At 36.0% G+C, this 18,120-nt stretch overlaps 1 protein-coding gene across 5 annotated transcripts; it reads right to left on the bottom strand.

Moving 5' to 3' along the window:
• Positions 1-274: 274 nt before the first annotated feature.
• Positions 275-17,088, bottom strand: LOC128867977 (latrophilin Cirl). Of its 5 annotated transcripts, XM_054109643.1 has the most exons (17): positions 17,020-17,088; positions 15,755-15,925; positions 15,168-15,357; positions 14,548-15,095; positions 14,107-14,481; positions 13,709-14,019; positions 13,313-13,640; positions 12,281-12,508; positions 12,009-12,222; positions 11,701-11,941; positions 9,555-9,720; positions 8,824-9,053; positions 8,664-8,761; positions 7,126-7,312; positions 6,164-7,027; positions 4,765-5,657; positions 275-4,366 (listed from the first exon to the last, which is right to left on the bottom strand). In XM_054109643.1, exons 3-17 carry the CDS (start codon positions 15,200-15,202, stop codon positions 3,889-3,891), a joined length of 5,196 nt encoding a protein of 1,731 aa, XP_053965618.1. In that variant the 5' UTR covers positions 15,203-15,357; positions 15,755-15,925; positions 17,020-17,088; the 3' UTR covers positions 275-3,888. The 5 variants fall into 5 exon arrangements, with proteins under 5 accessions (XP_053965618.1, XP_053965615.1, XP_053965619.1 ...); XM_054109640.1 differs by having other exon boundaries at positions 15,168-15,925; XM_054109644.1 differs by having other exon boundaries at positions 4,765-5,654; positions 15,168-15,925.
• Between the last annotated feature and the right edge of the window lie 1,032 nt (positions 17,089-18,120).

Below are 18,120 nucleotides of genomic sequence, written 5' to 3'. Positions count from 1 at the left end.
ACAACGTAATAAATGCCTATATTTTTTATTACTATTTTTTAGTACAATATTTATATATAATTTTCTCATTTTCAAATTCAGTTTTCTTATATGTATATAAATTACACACGATCTGCTGTATGTTTTGTGCAAGCGCAAATATTTTTATATTCTAACATATTTTTAATACATTTTGCTTTGCGCTTTTCACCAAAAATCCACACATAACTACACTTTATTTTTACGCCTTCAAGTTTTAATCGTTCATGCTACAGGTTACTAAATACAATCTGTGTTTTTCTTGTTTTTTTTTTTTTGCATTATTGTTTAAATGTTTACGTTTACGTTTTTCCGTATTTTGTTTCCTTTTTTGAAATTTTTTGTTTGGTGCGCGGCGGATTGTAATTGTAACACAGAGAAAAATACCCGAGGGGCCACATGCAGCAGATACAGATCAGTTTCAATATTAATCGTTTTTTTAAATTTATTTTCATTAACTATTACTTAACACTCTTCAAAATGTTACAGTTTCTCTATGCCGTTCTTTTCTGTTTTTCTATTGTATTTTTATACTTTTTAAAACACTACAATTTTTTGTTTGCCTAATTTGAAAGATTTATGTATGCACGAGTAAATGGTGCGCTATGTAATTAATGTTGTTGGGTCACAAATTTCAAGCAGAAAACGTCAATTGGTCTTCAGTCAAGTTGAACAAAAGTGAACTTTAATTCCAACTGTCATTAAGAAAATTTTCAAAATAATTAATTCTTTGACAGTCATGACTGAAGTCCAATTAACCACTCTCCGAAACGGATTTGGCAGCACAACTATACATGCAATATTAGAACATTTATTTTCTTTCACTATTATAGGTCAGTATAGCTACACCCTAATGTACAACTTTAGTTCGACAGGATACGAGTGGAGGTATTCGATAGTGTGTTTAGTTTTATTTTATTTTGAAGATGAGCAGGAAAAGAGCGGTATAGCATTTAAGTAAATTTTAACGGATTTTCAAAGCGTTGCAGGTTGGAAAATGTTGGTTGTAATGAAGAGTGTTGAGAGATATTCTGTATTTTTTAGTTGAAAGTTTTTTTTTTGGTTTTCGATCAAATCTTTTAATTGTCGTGCTTTTTCTTTATTTCGAACAGACTGCATTGTCTCTTTCATATTTATACGCAAATTTACAGTTACAGTTGAGGCGTTTCTCTTTTTTATGCTCTTAATAACTAATTTCTATGGACTTACAGTTAACAATATTTTTAACAAAAGCATAAAAAATGCAAAACGAAAAATTTAGTAAGTGATTCAGTAAAAATAAGTATTGACTTTTAATAAAAAAAACCTGGGAATTTAATTAAAAAACCACAAGACTCAGTAAATAAATCATTTATAAAATAAAATAAATACTGCAAAATCGAAATATTTCATTCTATGTTAATCGAAATCAAAAAAATTGTAAACAGCATTAATAGAGAAAGATAAAACTGAAAACAACCTTGCTAATTTTGAGTGAACAAAAGTTTTGAATCAAAAGAAAATAAAACTCAATACTAAATTATTTTACATTTTTACACCAAATTCAATTTTCATCAATTTGAAGTGAATATAAGTTTGGGTATTTAAAAATGGGGAGAACAAACTGCTATTAGATCAAATAATTTAAATAAAAAAGAAAACGTTTTTTAGATGCGATGGATGTAGTGATGATGTGCCTCAACATTCGAAATTGTTAACTAATTAAATTGTCAAATATTGTAAAAATTACATACAATTTAAAACGATTTATAGATCACACAGACCGATTTCGAGTTAGGAAAATTAAAAAAAAAAAAATAAGTCTAGACAGATATTTTATACAGATTTCAATAGTGAAAAGGTTTCGAAATAGAAAAGCAAACTTTTTATAACCAATAAATAAAATATGAATCAAACTGAAAATTGCAAAACCTTCTAAACCAAAATGTACGAACGCCAAAGAGTATCAAAAGATGAAAAATGCGATTTCAAGGGATTCAAAAATGTTTGAAATTTAGAAAAATTAAAAAAAAAAAAATTATGTCAAATGGAACGCGACTGGAATAACTTAATGTGAATTATAAAACAGGCAAAACCGTTTTGAACTGGAAAATCATAGAAAACATTTTAGATTCAATCTCAAAGTAATTCAATGAAAAAAAAAACGTTCAGCCCAATAAATTCTATTTGAAATAATTATTAAAAATAAGCCTTTATATTAGACCGAATTTCTCATTTCCAACACAGTCGGTTCTACGTAACCGGAACGACCCGGATTTATATTCGGCTCAGGACTGTCATCTCAGCAGCATTCCCCGTATGTACATATGTGGCATGTTTATGCTGCTACAACAACAACAACAACAACAACCAAATTTCTTGCAACTAAAATGTGAATCCTTCAAATCTAACGAATGGTAATTCAAATGAAAAATACGGAAGTTCAAAAAGTTATTTACATTTTTTTTAAACTTAATATGTTCAGAAGTATTTGAAAACCTGCAATTGAAACTGTCCACGGAATATTACGTAGAAGTTGATCGTTAAAAGAAAAAGAGTTCCAATTAGCTCTTTTAGCAAACTAACCGACATTTTTTTAAGACCTATCGATTTTCTTGAATTGCTTTTAATATAAATCGAAAAACATTTTCGGTCAAAATTTTTAACGAAAATATTATATAATGTATAATAATAAATATTATATAAATATAATATTTTGATTAAATTAAATCACAATTGAACAATAGAGTTGAACAAGAAAAGCATTACTAAATTTTTCCAGACTAAAAATATTATTTCTTCAAAAGGAAATATGCTTTATACTAAAAAAATCTCAATTCTTTTCGACTAAAATTTTCACAAAACAAAATACTTTTTATTTAAATCATAAAATATCTATTTTTTTACTCAATGCACTTTAGACCAAATATATATATTCCAAACTGCGCAAAAAAAATCAAATTTGTTCGACCAAAATATTCGGAAAAAATTAAACGAACTTCCGCAAATTAGACTGAAAAACATTAATTAGGCGATATATTTCGTAAAGAAGTGTTTTTTATATAAAAATATTAAAATAAAATTAAAAGAAAAAAATTAATATAAAACAAACAAAAAAAAAATAAGGAATTATTTCAGAACTGCAAAACCAAAATAAATATTTTTATATTTATAAGTAAAAGCCGTGTGTAACTGGTTGTAGATTGTAACTAATCGACTTTTCACATCTTCTCAAATTAAAAATAATGACACAAACGAAAATTTGTTATAAATAAAAAAAATGCTAAATGTAACCAAAAAATAAAATCCGTATACGAAATTGCCAATAAAAAACCTCCACTAGCATGTATGTTTATATGTATAATTAAGCTACGTAGTGTAAATTCATATGCAACTTATTTCCACAGTTAGCTTAAATAAGAATAAAAAAAAAAACAACTATGAAAAACGCGCTACTAAACAGTTGCTTAAAGCTTTAAGAATAACAAAAATTCAAAATTTTCACAAAACCGTATGTCTGGCGACGAGGAGTTTAGGTTTTGTTTCTTTACGCTTTTGTTTTTTTTTTGGCTCAGCTTAGCTGGTCATTGCATGGTGTGCAGCAGGAGTTTTATAGTTCCGCATTTTTCCACATACATATATATATATATTTTTTTTTTTGCTTTTTTGTTTTGAAACATTTTGATACTCAATTCAGCTCCTCTATCATGCGCTTTAGACGTAGAACATACACACACACATACAAATTTAGTAATTCCTTTAAACAGAGCTCTGATTTCAGCTAAAAACCACAGTAGTGTCTTATATGCTTGTCTTTAAATCGGTCTGCTTTTCGCTAATTAAATTAATTACCCTACCTCACCTCCGTGAAGCTGATCGTGTGTGCCCCTTTCATTTGGGCAACGGCTCCAGATAACAGCGCACTGTATTGTTCTCATCCAGCATTGCAGAAATATTCCGGCCAATGATCGGCTGTGTGTGCGACGATGACGGTGTTATTGATGTTGTTGTTGTTGTTGTTGGCGACAATTGTTGCCTCTTTGGCAGGGGATACTGTTGTTGTTGCTGATTGGACGGTGGTAAGGGCGGCCCTATACCGCCACCGCCACCGCTACCACCACCACCACCACCTCCACTGCTGCCATGAGTCGTCGTGAATAGCTCGTGTACACCTATTCGACTATTCGGTGAGATCTTCTTTAAGGCGCGTATCGATCCCGCGCCGCCACTGCCACCGCCGCTAATGCCAAAAACCGCCGCGCCTACACCTGCACCACCTGACGCTGCTGCCGTATTGTGGTGATCAAAGTAAGCTGCTGCCGCTACTGTTTTCTCATTCAAAGCGCCGTCGGCTTTCTTACGCTGCCTTCTGTAATATTTCAAAAGAAATACTAGTTTTGTAGAATTGTTTATTACACAAAGGTAGGTGGTTTTAAAACGCCCCCTAGATCCCATAAAAGGCCACATAGGGTACAAAGAGAAAAGTAATCAACATAGTTACAGGTGCTTTTGCTGACATTAAAGGTGAAAGGTAATGGAGTGGAATAAATCCATTAACAATTCTAGCACCTTTATTCGCGATTAACGCTCTTAAATTACTACTGGGTACAAATTAGGTTTTATGGTTGCACCTAAGGAGAAGGGCTCTCTTGTGCATGCCCCTAATTCGTACCTTGTGGTACCATGAGCATAGGAGTTTATCTACTTAATTGAAGGTAAATTTTAAGCAATTGTAAAAAAAAAATAAACGTTGGTGCAAATACTCACTGAAACCGCCGCTGAAACTCCTCATCCTGCAACGCTATCAGTCGCCGCATGCGTTCGTCGCCCTGCGGCAGCCCATGACGTTGCGCGCCTTCGTCCTCCTCATCATCGTCGTCGTCCTCGTCGCTGGACGCACCACTCTCGGCATGGCCATATCGACTACCACTGCCGTTGCCACCGCCACCGACGCCGCCGCCGCCGCCAATAACACCATTCCGCGCCGCCTCGTAGTGATGTCGTTGCCGCAGTTGCTGTTGGCGGTGCTGCCGCCGCATGGCACTACTACTCTCATCATTAACGCAACCATTCACTTCATCGTCGTCGTCGTCGTCCTCAACGCCATAAACATTCAAATCCATATCGTAGTGTTGAACATCAGAATTGCGATTACTGAGGATTTCCTCATATACTGGCCCATCACCGCCACCCATTGAGTTTTGATTGTAGTACTGTTCGCTGCCCGCGCGTCCGCTCGGATCGTACTCCTCATGGCTCAAATCACAGTTGGAATGCTTATTTCTATAGTAACGCTGTGTGGGCGTGTTCGCAGAGCCCATAAACTCTGGCGAGTGATGATGGGGATAATGGTACGCATGTGGTGCGGGCGCAGGCGGTGGTGGCAGCTGTGAACCGGCGCGTCGACCTAAGTGCAGCAAATGCGCATGCGCTGCCGCTGCGGGTTCCAATTGCTCCTCATCTGAGGATAGCTGTTGTTGCTGCTGATGATGTGCTGCCAGCATCATGGCTGCAGACGCATGGCGACGATGTTGTAACTGCTGCTGCTGTTGTTGTTGTTGTTGGTAATACGCAGCCGCACCAACCGCTTCATCGTAATGCGGATATTGTTGCTGCTGCTTTAACGTAGTCTTCTTGTACGACGGATAGAAGAGAATCTGCTGCAAGGAAATTTTTTTATAAATTTTAAGTCTCGTTCAGTACTTAATTTCTTAACTTTTAATAAGATTTATATTTGCCTCTTCCATATTTCTACATAGTCCTACAGTCTGAGCTGAACAATTTATTTTCTTGGTGCCTTATGAATCTTCTGTTTCTTAATATTGAAAAATGCCATAAATCACTTTTTCTAAGCTTCACAACCAACTTAAATACCTCCTATCATATTAGTTATACAGGGTAATTAGATTGGAGGTGCTTTTTAAAATAGGCTTTTTTTGACAGATTAGTCATTTTTTTTAAATTCAAGTTCAACTTGCACATCTTTTTAGTAATTTAATGTTTGCTTATGTTGATAATTTAATTGTTCTACACTTTTTAATAATTTAGTATATATATTCTAAAATAATTGTATTTTAGTTTTCAGTTAATCTCTTAAATACCAGTTTTAAATTTTGTTAGACATTAATATAAAATAAATATTCCATCTGCCAATCTGCAAACTTACCTGTGACGCCGCTGTGGTGCGACTATGTAACGAACCACTTGGGGACTCGCCACCCATGCCACTGCCGCGTTTCTTCTTGCCATGCGGCTGATGCTTTTGCGTCCAGTAAAAGAACTCATGTGCCTGCTGTGGCGAGGCAGCATTAGCCACGTAGTCACGTGGATGCGCCAGACTTAAAACATTATTGCCACCACTTGGCTTTCCTATTTGCTGCTTCCAGCCGTAGTAGTCAGGCTGGTGGTAATATGCCTCCTGTGGAGCCCCACCTGCACCGATTATCTGCTGCTTTTGGCCGCCAAAGATAAGATGCGTCGAGCCAGCTGATGAAGTGGGTGACGTATGGCCCGCGCTGGGTGTACGCAATCCACCACTGCCACCCACTGAATGCAGCGTGCTCGCAGCACCACCACGCTCCAGCACAATATGACCCTGCATGGTGTCAATGATGGAGTGACCTCCCTTGCCATGTTGCAACGACATATTGGCGCCACCGCCTTTCACTGCATCCACATCACCGTCACCAACTGAGGCTAAATTACGCGAATCATTCAATTCACAGTCTGATGAGGCAATAATGGCATCTTCAGCGGCCGATATGATATTGCCCGTCTCGTCTGACACCAAACCATCACCACCTATTGGCAGTTTGGTCTTTTTCAATTGTACTGCATTGGACGCGCCACGATGCGATCCGGAGAGTGTGCCACCAGCGCCGCTACCACCATTGCCAGTGCCAACACCACCACCACCACTGCCAATTCCATTATTCCCAACTATACCGGAGGAAATGGAGGCTTTCGAGCAGCGCAAACACTTTGGCAGCCAAGAGTTTTGGCGCACATATTTGCGATATTCCCGACGGATCTGTAGAAAGTACGTATAGAGAGCATAGAATATGAGAATTGCACGAAACAGAGCAAAAATGAAAAAGGAAAATATCTTGGCGTGTCTTCATGACTTACTTTCTCGTTTTGTATGCAATGAAATACGAAAATATACAATCCCATTAGAGTATTAAAGCTAATGAAAAGATAGCCGCATACAACGGCCAACTCATCTTCCATTTTGGCTAGACGCAGATAATAATAGGCGGATATCCATACGGCGCTCAATAATAGCAGAAATATGAATGAGCAGCGAATGTCGAAGCTGTGAACAAACAAATGGGATTGAAATTGTTAAAAAATCAATGTATAGAAAAATTTAATTTAAAGAAACACATTTTTTCTGCTCGTTAAAATATGGGAATCTGAGAATACTTAACTAATAGACAAATCATCAAATCTACATAATATTTTTACTAACTAACCTAAAGCATTTAAATTTAGTATAACAAATAAAATAACAAAAATGTATACAGTTAAAGTATATTTTCTTTTTTAGAGAAGCCTTTGATAATTTAGTTTCTGTAAAAACTGCCAAAAATTATTTCTTGATCTGAAGATTGGTTGGTTGTTCTTGTTGTAATGACTTAAGAGGTTAGGCGTAGTCAGATTTAAAAAAAAGTTGAGTTTTGTTTTGCATTTTCTTAAAAATATTGTGTGAAAATTTGAAGTGAATCCGACAAATACTTTTCCAATTATTCAAGAATTAATAAAGGGCGCTCCGGAGCTGAAAGCAAAATTTTAAATGCGTTCTTCTCAAAACTATGTTTTTTGAACTGGTGATTATATACATATATATAATTGGCGCGTACACCCTTTTTGGTTGTTTGGCCGAGCTCCTCCTCCTATTTGTGCTGTGCGTTTTGATGTTGTTCCACAAATGGAGGGACCTACAGTTTCAAGCCGACTCCGAACGGCATATATTTTTATGAGGAGCTTTGGTGATTGATTACTGTAACTTAAAAACGGCTTGGTAGATTTCAATAAAATTTATACTGCTTTTGAAAAACATAAAAAACTCATGCCTGATCGAAGGATTTTTTTTTCAAAAATTTTGACTTTTTTTAAACAATTAACTGTCGATTTTTTTTTGGAAAATCTCAAAAATATTTCCTGAGGCCGCCTTATTGCTAAAATTGAAAAAAAAAAGCTTCGATCAGGCACAAGATTATCTGTTAATAAAACTAATTTCTATTGTCCGATTGATTTTAGATGAATCACCGAGGACTTGTGATGCTCACCGCAAGGGATTTCTGGAGAAACGGGCTCCACACAAACAGCGATAACTTTTACAATTATTAATTTTGTTTTATATTTTGCTAAAGTTAAGTCGAAACATAATGAATTAATGCTATGTTTTTGTTTTTGTAAAATAAAGCAATTGACTAGCAAAAAACAAAAATTATTGAAAATTATCACTTTTTCGGGCCTCTGACTGCCTCTAACCACTTCCCGCGTTGCCGACATATGTATGTTCATTTGCGTCATTTATTCGCCACTTGCTAAGTCTTGGCGAAAAAAGAGGCCTAATATATCCTCAATTCGAGTCTTTCGAGAGGTTAAGCAAGCATTCATTTCTTTTGCTATTTCAAATAGTAAACATTTTAACCACTTACCGCACATTTGCGAGTCGCGTATGCTCTTTATTTTTCAGTGTTGTATGACTTTTGCGACACATAATCACCCACGACAAGAAGGTGTAGCCCAAGGCACCCTAAAATAACATTAAACAATTTTTGGCTTTCTTATTCCACATAAAAATTACTGCTCACTTACCAGGAAAAAAAGCAATACAGGCGCCACAAAGCTCGAATAGAATAGCGTATTTGCCTCCATAAGCACACAAAAGTCATTTTGTGTATAAGTATTCGGATTAATAGCCGCCGAAATGGCCACAATCGATAAGGATAGGCCATAGGAGAGTAAATAGTAACAATTCACTTTAGAGGTCTGGTCAACTTCGAGTAACATGTCATCGGTGGTTAGTGTTGAGTATGATTGGAATGCTGAGAGAAAATTAGCGGGGGGCAAAAAAAGCGGAAAAATTTAGAAAACGGAAATTTTTTTAAAAGTTCGATAGAGAATGGAAGTTGATTTATATAAAAAAAGAAAAATATTAGAAAATAATTTAAAAAATTGTAAAAGCTGCCGTATTTTTATATGAAGCTTTGTTTTCCATGGGAGTTATTAAAAAAATTGTAAAAAATACACTAAAATTGGTTGAACCCACTTTAAACCTTCATTGTCTTTATTAGCTACTCTCAGACTGTCAATCGTTATAGCTTCTTCAATGAAGACGTGTACCGTTTTTTTCTCAAACGACGAAGATAGAAACCGAATTATGATAAATAAAAAAATAAAAATTAAAAAAACAGGGCTTATATATACTTTATACGATTCTAAAACCCGTTCACATCACGTTCACTTTCATTCCATATAAATTTCGTTTAACCCATTTTGCACAAAAAAAAAAAAATCTAAAAAGCATTAAGAGATCCTTAACTCACCTTCGAAACAGAACCACGCAATCGCCGATAGTATCGAACAATGTAGAAATATAGTGGTAAAACCACACGGGATACTCGTCTCATTCTGCTCAATACCAATTAGGAAAATAATTTCAATGAAAAGAAGACATATATAAATGCTGCGATAGATGGAGGTGCGCGCAGACTGTAAAAATAAGAAGAGAATAGCGAAATGTGCAAAATTTTGTTTAAAAAAGTTGGAAAGCAGATGGTTATTAAATTTAAATTATAGAAGTTTCGGGCGACATCAGCAACATTTTCATTTTCGTTTTTTTTCATTTTTTGTTGACAAAAAAAAAAAGAAAAAAAAAGAAAAAAAAGGAAAAAAAAGAAAAAAAAAGAAGAAAAAAAGAAGAAAAAAAAAAGAATCTTATAATACAAGGCTTCAAAATTAACTAAAGTTAGTCCAAAATAGCCAAAGCTCTTTGGTTGTTTAGATAAAAATCTACTGGTTTTTGGTTCACAATTTTGAAACTTAAAATTATTAACTGTTCGAAAAAGCCAATTTTTTTAATTTTTTTAAATATAATTTTTGATATTTCTACGAAATTTCGTACTGATTTTTAAATTATTATTTTTTTTTTTTTTACTTTTTAACTGTATTAATAATTTTATAGTTAAGTGGTGGTGGTTTTTGAAATTGGTGGGTTTTTGGATAGGATATAGACACACAGCAAATGAGACGATTTATAAGAAAATAAAACAAACAGCCAATAATACACAGAAAATAATTAAATTAATGAACACAATGACAAAAGGACGAAAAAATTGTTTTCAAATACGCAAAATGACATTTATTGTGAATTATGTATGAAATGTGACGTGTGAGATTTTAAATAAATGTCAAATTTAAACATATTTAATTTAGGCTAACTTACATGAAATTAACATCAAAAATTATAAGAGTTCTATGAACTAAATTTACTATAGAAAAACAAAAAAATACTACACAAAAACATACAAACTAAGCCAATGAAAAATTAAAGTTAAATATTAAGCAATTAAATAATTATTCACAAACGCCATGGCTTCATATAAATGTTTTAAGCACTAAAAAATTTTATACTTAACAGTATATCACATTTACTACTACAATAATCAGTAACAATAAAATTGAGAAATAAATTGGACAAACACATCTCAGTTAAAAAAAAAACCTACAATTTATGTTTTCTTCTCTCTAGTCAAGTCTATTTAAGCGGCTAAGTCGCATTTTATCGCATGCATATAAACTAAGCTACACATACATATGTATATATATATAAATCGCCTATATTACTTATCGTATAATACAATAAAAAAAAGAACATAAATTGTGTTAAATATTTCACCACCACCACCACTTATACTGTAAATCTTCCATATTCCCTTGCATTATAATATTATTTGTATTCGTATTCGCATCGCTCATGCGATTGTTGACGCCCACATTATTGCTGTTGCGATTCACATTCAAATTATTGTTGCTGCCCGCATGTTGTAGCGCTGCAGCAATTGTCGCAGCTGCAGCCATGGCTGCCACCGACGTGGTATTGCTCATGGATGTCTCCATGGTACCGTGATGTGGTGCATGAGTTGCTGCTGCGCTCACGTGCATATGCGCAGACGCTGCTGGCTGATTTAAATTGTGACCATGTGGATTGTGATGATGCGGCGGTTGTAAATTCAAGTTCAAATTTAGATTGTTCATTTGTAAATTGCGCTGATTGTGCTGAGCAACTACTACGGCAGCAGCTGCAGCAGCCACAACCTGTTGTTGTTGCTGCTGGGCCGCCTGTTGCTGTAGGTTAAAATTGTTTGCATTCAAGTTATTACGATTCGAATTACGTATCGAATTATGTTGTATGAAATTCGAAGGCGTAGTGGATGAGTGATGACTTCCCGCCGCACCCATTATATTTGGAATGTGTTGCAAATTCAGTTGCTGCTGCAGATTTTGTATGTTGTTAGTGGGAGTTGGTTGACCACTGGAAGCGGATGCTGTCGTTGCTGTACCTGACGGTGAGGCTATAGCGAGTGTTTCGTGCGTCTCATCGCGTATATTATTTTGACGGCGGCTGCTGCGTTGCCGCTGACTACCGCCAATGCCACCCTGACTACCCTGTCTACCACGACGTCCGCTTACCTTTATAAAAACGCCATTGAATATCTTCAGCGTCAGCAATGCAATGACAATAAACACCAGGCAAATCGATATACTAATGTATATGAGTATACGCATGTTGCCATTGAAGACACCAAACAGCGAATGATTGTGTTCGTCCATAACGTCCATAAGTATGGCAAAGTTTGTGAGGTGATTACACATACAAATACTGTGAGTACGATTGGTCGACTCTAAAGTACAGCCGTTAGCCGACCAGGCGCTATGATTGGATTAGTAAATAAAAAATAAAATAATGTTCCAGAAAAATTAAGCGAGTTGCGACTCACTGATCAATGTAGTTCCAAAATACGCAAGTTGGATTTGTCACATTCTCCGTTTTGATGTGTCGCAACACCAATTTAATGGGTTGTGATAATTGGATGTGACGGCCTTTACCCAAACTGGCCGATATCACCTTGCTATTAAGTATACGTATTCGTTGCTGTATATCCATGGCTGCTGCTGAATCGTTTCGCTCCCTCAGTAGAGCAGTGTTGCGCACTATTGGAATATAAATAAATGCAAATCATTTTTATAATTTAGTTTCAATAGAAATTACCATAACTACGAGAGCTCTTCGAGTCAAAATGGTCGTAAGATGGTTTCAAAATTGACTCTAGACGATCGAAAGCGGCAAAAACAATGCGTACAAGGCCACCTTCACTATTTTCAAGGAGCGCAGTGCGCGGCAACTCGATCCGGTCGGCACTGATTTTCCACTGTTCGACGTCTGGGAAAACTTCGTTGTTCTGGATATTCTTTGTTTCCAAAACGCGTACAGATAACACTGAAAGAGGGCAAAAAAACAAAAAGTTGGGTATAATCAAAACCGAATGAAATTTAAGATTATTGTGTGAATATTAGTTTCGGGATAAATACATCGATTATTTTTGCTCAAATGGTTTGAAACGGCGATCTTTAATTCCTAGGCGATGCTATGACTAATAACATGTCGGTCAACTTAGATTATTTCTGTGATTTTTTGGTGTTGTTGTTGTAGCAGCATAAACATTCCCTTTACATATAGGGGGAATACTGCTGAGGTGACAGTCCTTGGCCGGATATAATCCGGGTCGTGGGAACGTCTGTAATTTTATCGACAGTTTCTTTAAAATCAAAAATGCCAGAACGGAAACCAAACCAAAATTGCACGCAATTAGCTGTTACATTATTTGCATCATAAGCAACATTTACAATCTCAGCGGCCAGGCTTGCATTTGCGCCTTTACGAAAGAAAAACTTTAAAATTCACTGAATTTTCGCTTTGGTGACACCCTGTAATTCACAACTGAATGAAAGAAACAAAAAACAGCAAACAAATTTTAAAGTGCGAAATGTCACCTTGACGACGAGCATAAACTTTAAATTGTTTTATCGGCACTTTACGAGATATCGACCACTGCAGCCAACTCCCGAGAAACTAATGGATTTCTTTTTCCCCAAACTAATGTATTGTATATATATAAATATATTTATATGTATAATATATATATTATATGTATGTGTCCATACTTTGATGTCAACTCGTTAAAATAACGGTTCGGGTTACTTCTATGTATTTTATTTATAATGTTATTGCTCTCTCACTTACGTATATTCTTGACTTGTTGCACAATATTCCGCTCACGTATAATTGTATCGGCCAAAAGGAATGCATTGTATTCTAGTCCTGTAAGCAGCGATGTCGCGACACGCATCTGATCTTCTTGATTGAGATCCATCCAAGATGACAATTGCGATTCGTCTAGTAAATTTGAACCAGTTTTTACTACTCCATGCAGCAATTCTAATATGATAGCCTCGCGTTGGCGTTGATCTGGTAATGTTTCTTTGTCGTGAAACATTTTTTCTGACATGGTTTGTATGATTTTAGTAGTAACAAGCATATCGCCCCCATACAAAGTTTTGCTGCTGGTTACCTGCAATAGCAAAAGGAAATGTGAATACTTAATTTTAGTATGCAACGGAATAATTTGTTTTAGCATACCTCGGACAGATCGTTCGCTATGGATATAACCGACGATTCACGCTGATTTACGCGTACTTCCAAATTGTTCAACCATAGACTACGGCATTGCGTGAGATCCGGTGTCATGGGATGCCAAGTGGGCTCAAAGTTGCCTATGCGTTGATTCAGCCTATCAGCGGCCGTTTCACAACTGCTGTTTGCGTGGCTACTGCAGTTGACACGTGGTGTTGTGCGCATTGTAGTTGGTTCTACGGCCACACCGTCATCTCCCTTGTAGGAGACGCGTTTCATAAGCACACATCGCCACTTAGCAATACCAGTAGCACCTCCTAACAAAAAGAAGACAAGCCAAATATGTAAAAGTAGTTTACAAAAATTCATGATATGTTTGAGTGCATAAGTATATCGCACATTACCTGGACATGGCTGCACATTTACATCGCCCACACGCGTTATATTCCAGAACAGGTTGCGCGCATTCGTTGGACCGCAAAACATATTCGCTTCATCCTCAACGACCGCACCCAAGCCCATATTGAGGTTATTTATATTGTTGATGGTGCGTATGACACTGCTTCCGGCGCTGGCATCAGCGGTGTTACTGATTACATTGTTGTTATTATTGCCAGTGGCATGCTGTTGCGTTGCTGTACTCTGCTGTTGGCTGCCACGATTTTGTGCAGCTTTAGCAGTGAGCAAGGTACCGTCATCTGTGCCGCTCCCACCAACACCACTAAGTATACGTGTGTTGGGCGAGGCGGTTGTGTTGGAGGGTCCCGTATTTGATTTGGCTGTGCAAAATGTTAAATATTCAAGCAATTGCAGAGAAAAAACAATAAATGCAATAAATTAATTACTTTGATTTGTACTCGGCGTTCGCGTTGCCGCATCATTCCTCCCTACTGGTCGCGTATTGGACGCCGCAGCATCACCCACGTTGCCGCCATCCACTGGCGACGCTGAATGGTGTCCGGTGTGATGGTGATGATGCAACGGCGGTGGTGGTGGTAAGCCATCATGTCTGTTGGAATTCTTTATTACCGTTGTATTATAGCTGCCTTTTAGACGGCCACCCGGAAGTGTGGGTTGTGGTGGTCCCGGCGTGGGTGGTATTGTGTGCCATATGCCACCTGATGCGGGAGCGCCAACACCAGCGGGTAATGGTAAACGTCCTGGTCCCAGCGGTTGTAATGGAGCGCTCGGATTGATCAGAGTACTGCTATTAGCAAGCAAAGGTGGGTTGTTCGCCAAAACCCATGGTGGACTGGGACGATTTGTGGTCGTCGATGTTTGTGCGGCTGATATGCATTGGTAATGCGCCTCTAGATATTTGTGTGTACCTGGGCAGGGATCGCCAAACATGCTCGTCGTTGCCAACACACTACAGCTTTGCTTGTGTGCGCATCTATAACAAAGTGAGATGTGGGCAGTGTAATAAAGTCATGAACTAAGGGCAATGAGGTGAAAGGCAACTTACTTCGAATTCAATACGGTCAAACTCTTAGGGAACATGCAATTAACGCTCCATTCCACATTGCCATGGTCATTACATATCGTTATCGAGAAACGTCCATAGTTTGCGCGTATCAGATTAATCAAGTCGCCTGGGTCGCATTCTATTGTTAGTTTCTTACCTTCGCAGGCGTAAGCCGTTTGGTATTTGGGCGCTAATAGAAGGAGGGAGTAAAAAACTAATTAAAAATCTGTAACGCACCTATTTTTGCAACATAGCAAGAAATTCTTAGTTATTAATTGCATGAAATATACAATGTATGATTTAATAAGTAATATATGGGTTTAAAAATATATTAATTAAAGAGTTGTGTTAAATGTCGTTGTAGTAGTTGATTTGGTTTGGTTTAGATTGGGTTGATGTTGATCTGAAAATAGATTAAAAGCTATGCATGGCACAAATATGTATGATTTTAAGTTCATGACACATAACATATACAAATAGCAATAGTGAGCACAATCATGTCTTTATCCTACGTTAGATACTTAGAATGCTTCCAGGCGTGTTTGCCACATGATTTCTTAGCTTTGTTGCTTAGTGTTCATAAATACCAATGGCATCAGAATTAATGTTAAAACTCAGCGTACACCTCCAGCCATTGTGACGAACAGTTGAAGGCGCTGCACAGTTGATGAGTCATTATTCTTCGCCGTTGCTTTATCGCCTGCCACTGTTGCTCAGCAAGTGAAGTCATAGTTGGGAACGTGATGAAAACGAAGCTGCTAAAAGAAAGAACAATAAAAAAAAACTTCTAAAACTACCAAATGCATGATCTTAAATTTATAATATAACTACATTGGCTTTATTTCAACAAGCCGCAATGCTCCATCAAACCCTTTATTGAAGGGAAGACTTGAAAACAAATTCTGTGATACATACACACCATGACCCACAAAGCAAATAAATGGCTTAAAATGCCACAGTACACATATTTCGTAGGGATAAGTAAATTCCAGAGAGTATTAATGTATTTGTGTACAATTCTCAACGCAAGCATTAAACAAACAGTGAAAGGGAAATTTAAGTCAACACATTCTAGTTGAAGATAGAGCACTGCAATCAAGCAAATGCCACCAAACTGCATGTATTGACATTAGCACTTCACGAAGTGGATACGACACGACGTTGCAACAGAGAACGTGTGATTTGTGAAATCAACGTTCTCTGGTTGCACTTTCAATACTTTGTCGAGTGTTCCACTTCCTAACATTCCTCGGGCTCCATTTTTTCGCCCCACACATTACATGGGTGCAGTCAACCGCGACATTGACGTCGCCAGCGCCGTCCACTGAAAACTTTCTTTGTTGAATGGAAATTTTTATCATTTACCACTTTTCAATACGAAACAGCTAAATCGTTTTAAAAGTAAATATGTGTCACTTTCCACACTTGTTTGTATCTGCCTGTAAGCATTTTTAGCGTATTTTTACCGAAATTCAATGCAACGATCAAATAGAACACAACCATCTACCAATGCACCGAGCTAATAATATATGTGCTTAAAATTTTACATTCTATATTATGGTTGGCAACACTATGCTATTAAAGAGTGACTACTTTACAGTACAATTAAATATAACAGCCGATTTAACAGCAGTACCTAACATTTTCAACTTTTCTGCTGTTAATAACTTTCCCCCAATTAGTCAATAGGCTCATAATGTGAACAAAGAAAAATACGTCAAATTTCACATTTCTACCGCAAATTTTTACAAATTCACATGCAATGGTTGTAGTTTGATATATTTTCACATTTTTTTGTATTTAATAGTGGACAATATTGCAATTAATTGAAAAATATTATGCAGCTACACACCTTGATGATTTTATGACTATTAAAAATTCTCTACACTACACGAATGTCGACTACAAAGCGAAAATGTTAATTCACGAATAAAATGCACAAAGTGTAGTTGGAAAAATAGTGGATTTTAGCTGAGAGACATTGAGTATTTTATGAGGCATTTTGATAGGTCTCCAAATTATATTTGCATGTATGTACGTATTATTTTCAATTTTGTGCGATACATTCAAAATATAAAATTATGTGTTCGTTTCTTCTTTACATTTCCTATTTTTTTTTTTATACAAGCGGAGATAACTTTTCAATGTTTTGGTCTGGTTTTAATACCGCTTAAATGCTATTTAATTCCGCTTCAAAGACTGTCCATACAATAATCTCTTCATCGATTATTATATTTCTATTGCAAATAAAACACAAATTAGATTTAATACTTTTTGTTTAATTTTATTGACAAAAACCATGGTCAAACAACATCAATTGTACTTAGGTTGACAATTTTATAACTCAGGTGGATTAGTTGATACAGAACTCATGTGCCAACTATCACATTATAGTGTTGTATGCACATATATATAGTATACTATTTAAGTATGCACATACATATGTATGTGTGCATGTAAGTTCTATCGCATTTGTTTTTCTTAAATTAACTAGACATTCTATTCATATCATATGTTTAAGTACTACAACAATTAATCAATTCCTTAAAGCTTAAAATAAAATTAAACAATTTTTTTTCTTATTTGAATTAAAGGTGTCATACACCAATACATATGAACAATGAAGATATGTAAGTTATAATTTAAGTCGATTGCAACAAGTTTAATATAAATAATATATGGAAATACTACTTTTTTTTTGTTCTTGATTTCCATTTGTTGTTTCCATTCTGCATGTTTGTGTGTATGCATCATGTAGATATGTATGAATATGATTCAAATGCACTTCAATTGAAAACGAACAAAAAACCAAACCCATACATACATATGTATTTCTACAGATCCCGATTGTGTAATTGTCTTAAGTCTCAAACTAATTGATATATTTAATGCTTACAGTCAGTTCGGGGGAAAAGTTAAGTAAATTGTGTCCACAATACATTTTGCTTGAAGA

This window comes from Anastrepha ludens, chromosome 6, assembly GCF_028408465.1.
Source record: "Anastrepha ludens isolate Willacy chromosome 6, idAnaLude1.1, whole genome shotgun sequence".
Lineage (NCBI taxonomy): Eukaryota > Metazoa > Arthropoda > Insecta > Diptera > Tephritidae > Anastrepha > Anastrepha ludens.
Note: the sequence above shows the minus strand (reverse complement) of the source record. Positions and strands in the feature narration are given on the sequence as shown.

Coding starts and splice junctions, on each gene's coding strand:
- LOC128867977 (XM_054109640.1), bottom strand. CDS start 15,202: ATGTTCCCTAAGAGTTTGACCGTATTGAATTCGAA. Junction 12,509..13,312: donor GCAACAAGTCAAGAATATAC/GTAAGTGAGAGA, acceptor GCCCTCTTTCAG/TGTTATCTGTACGCGTTTTG. Junction 11,942..12,008: donor TTTTGGAACTACATTGATCA/GTGAGTCGCAAC, acceptor ATCCAATCATAG/CGCCTGGTCGGCTAACGGCT.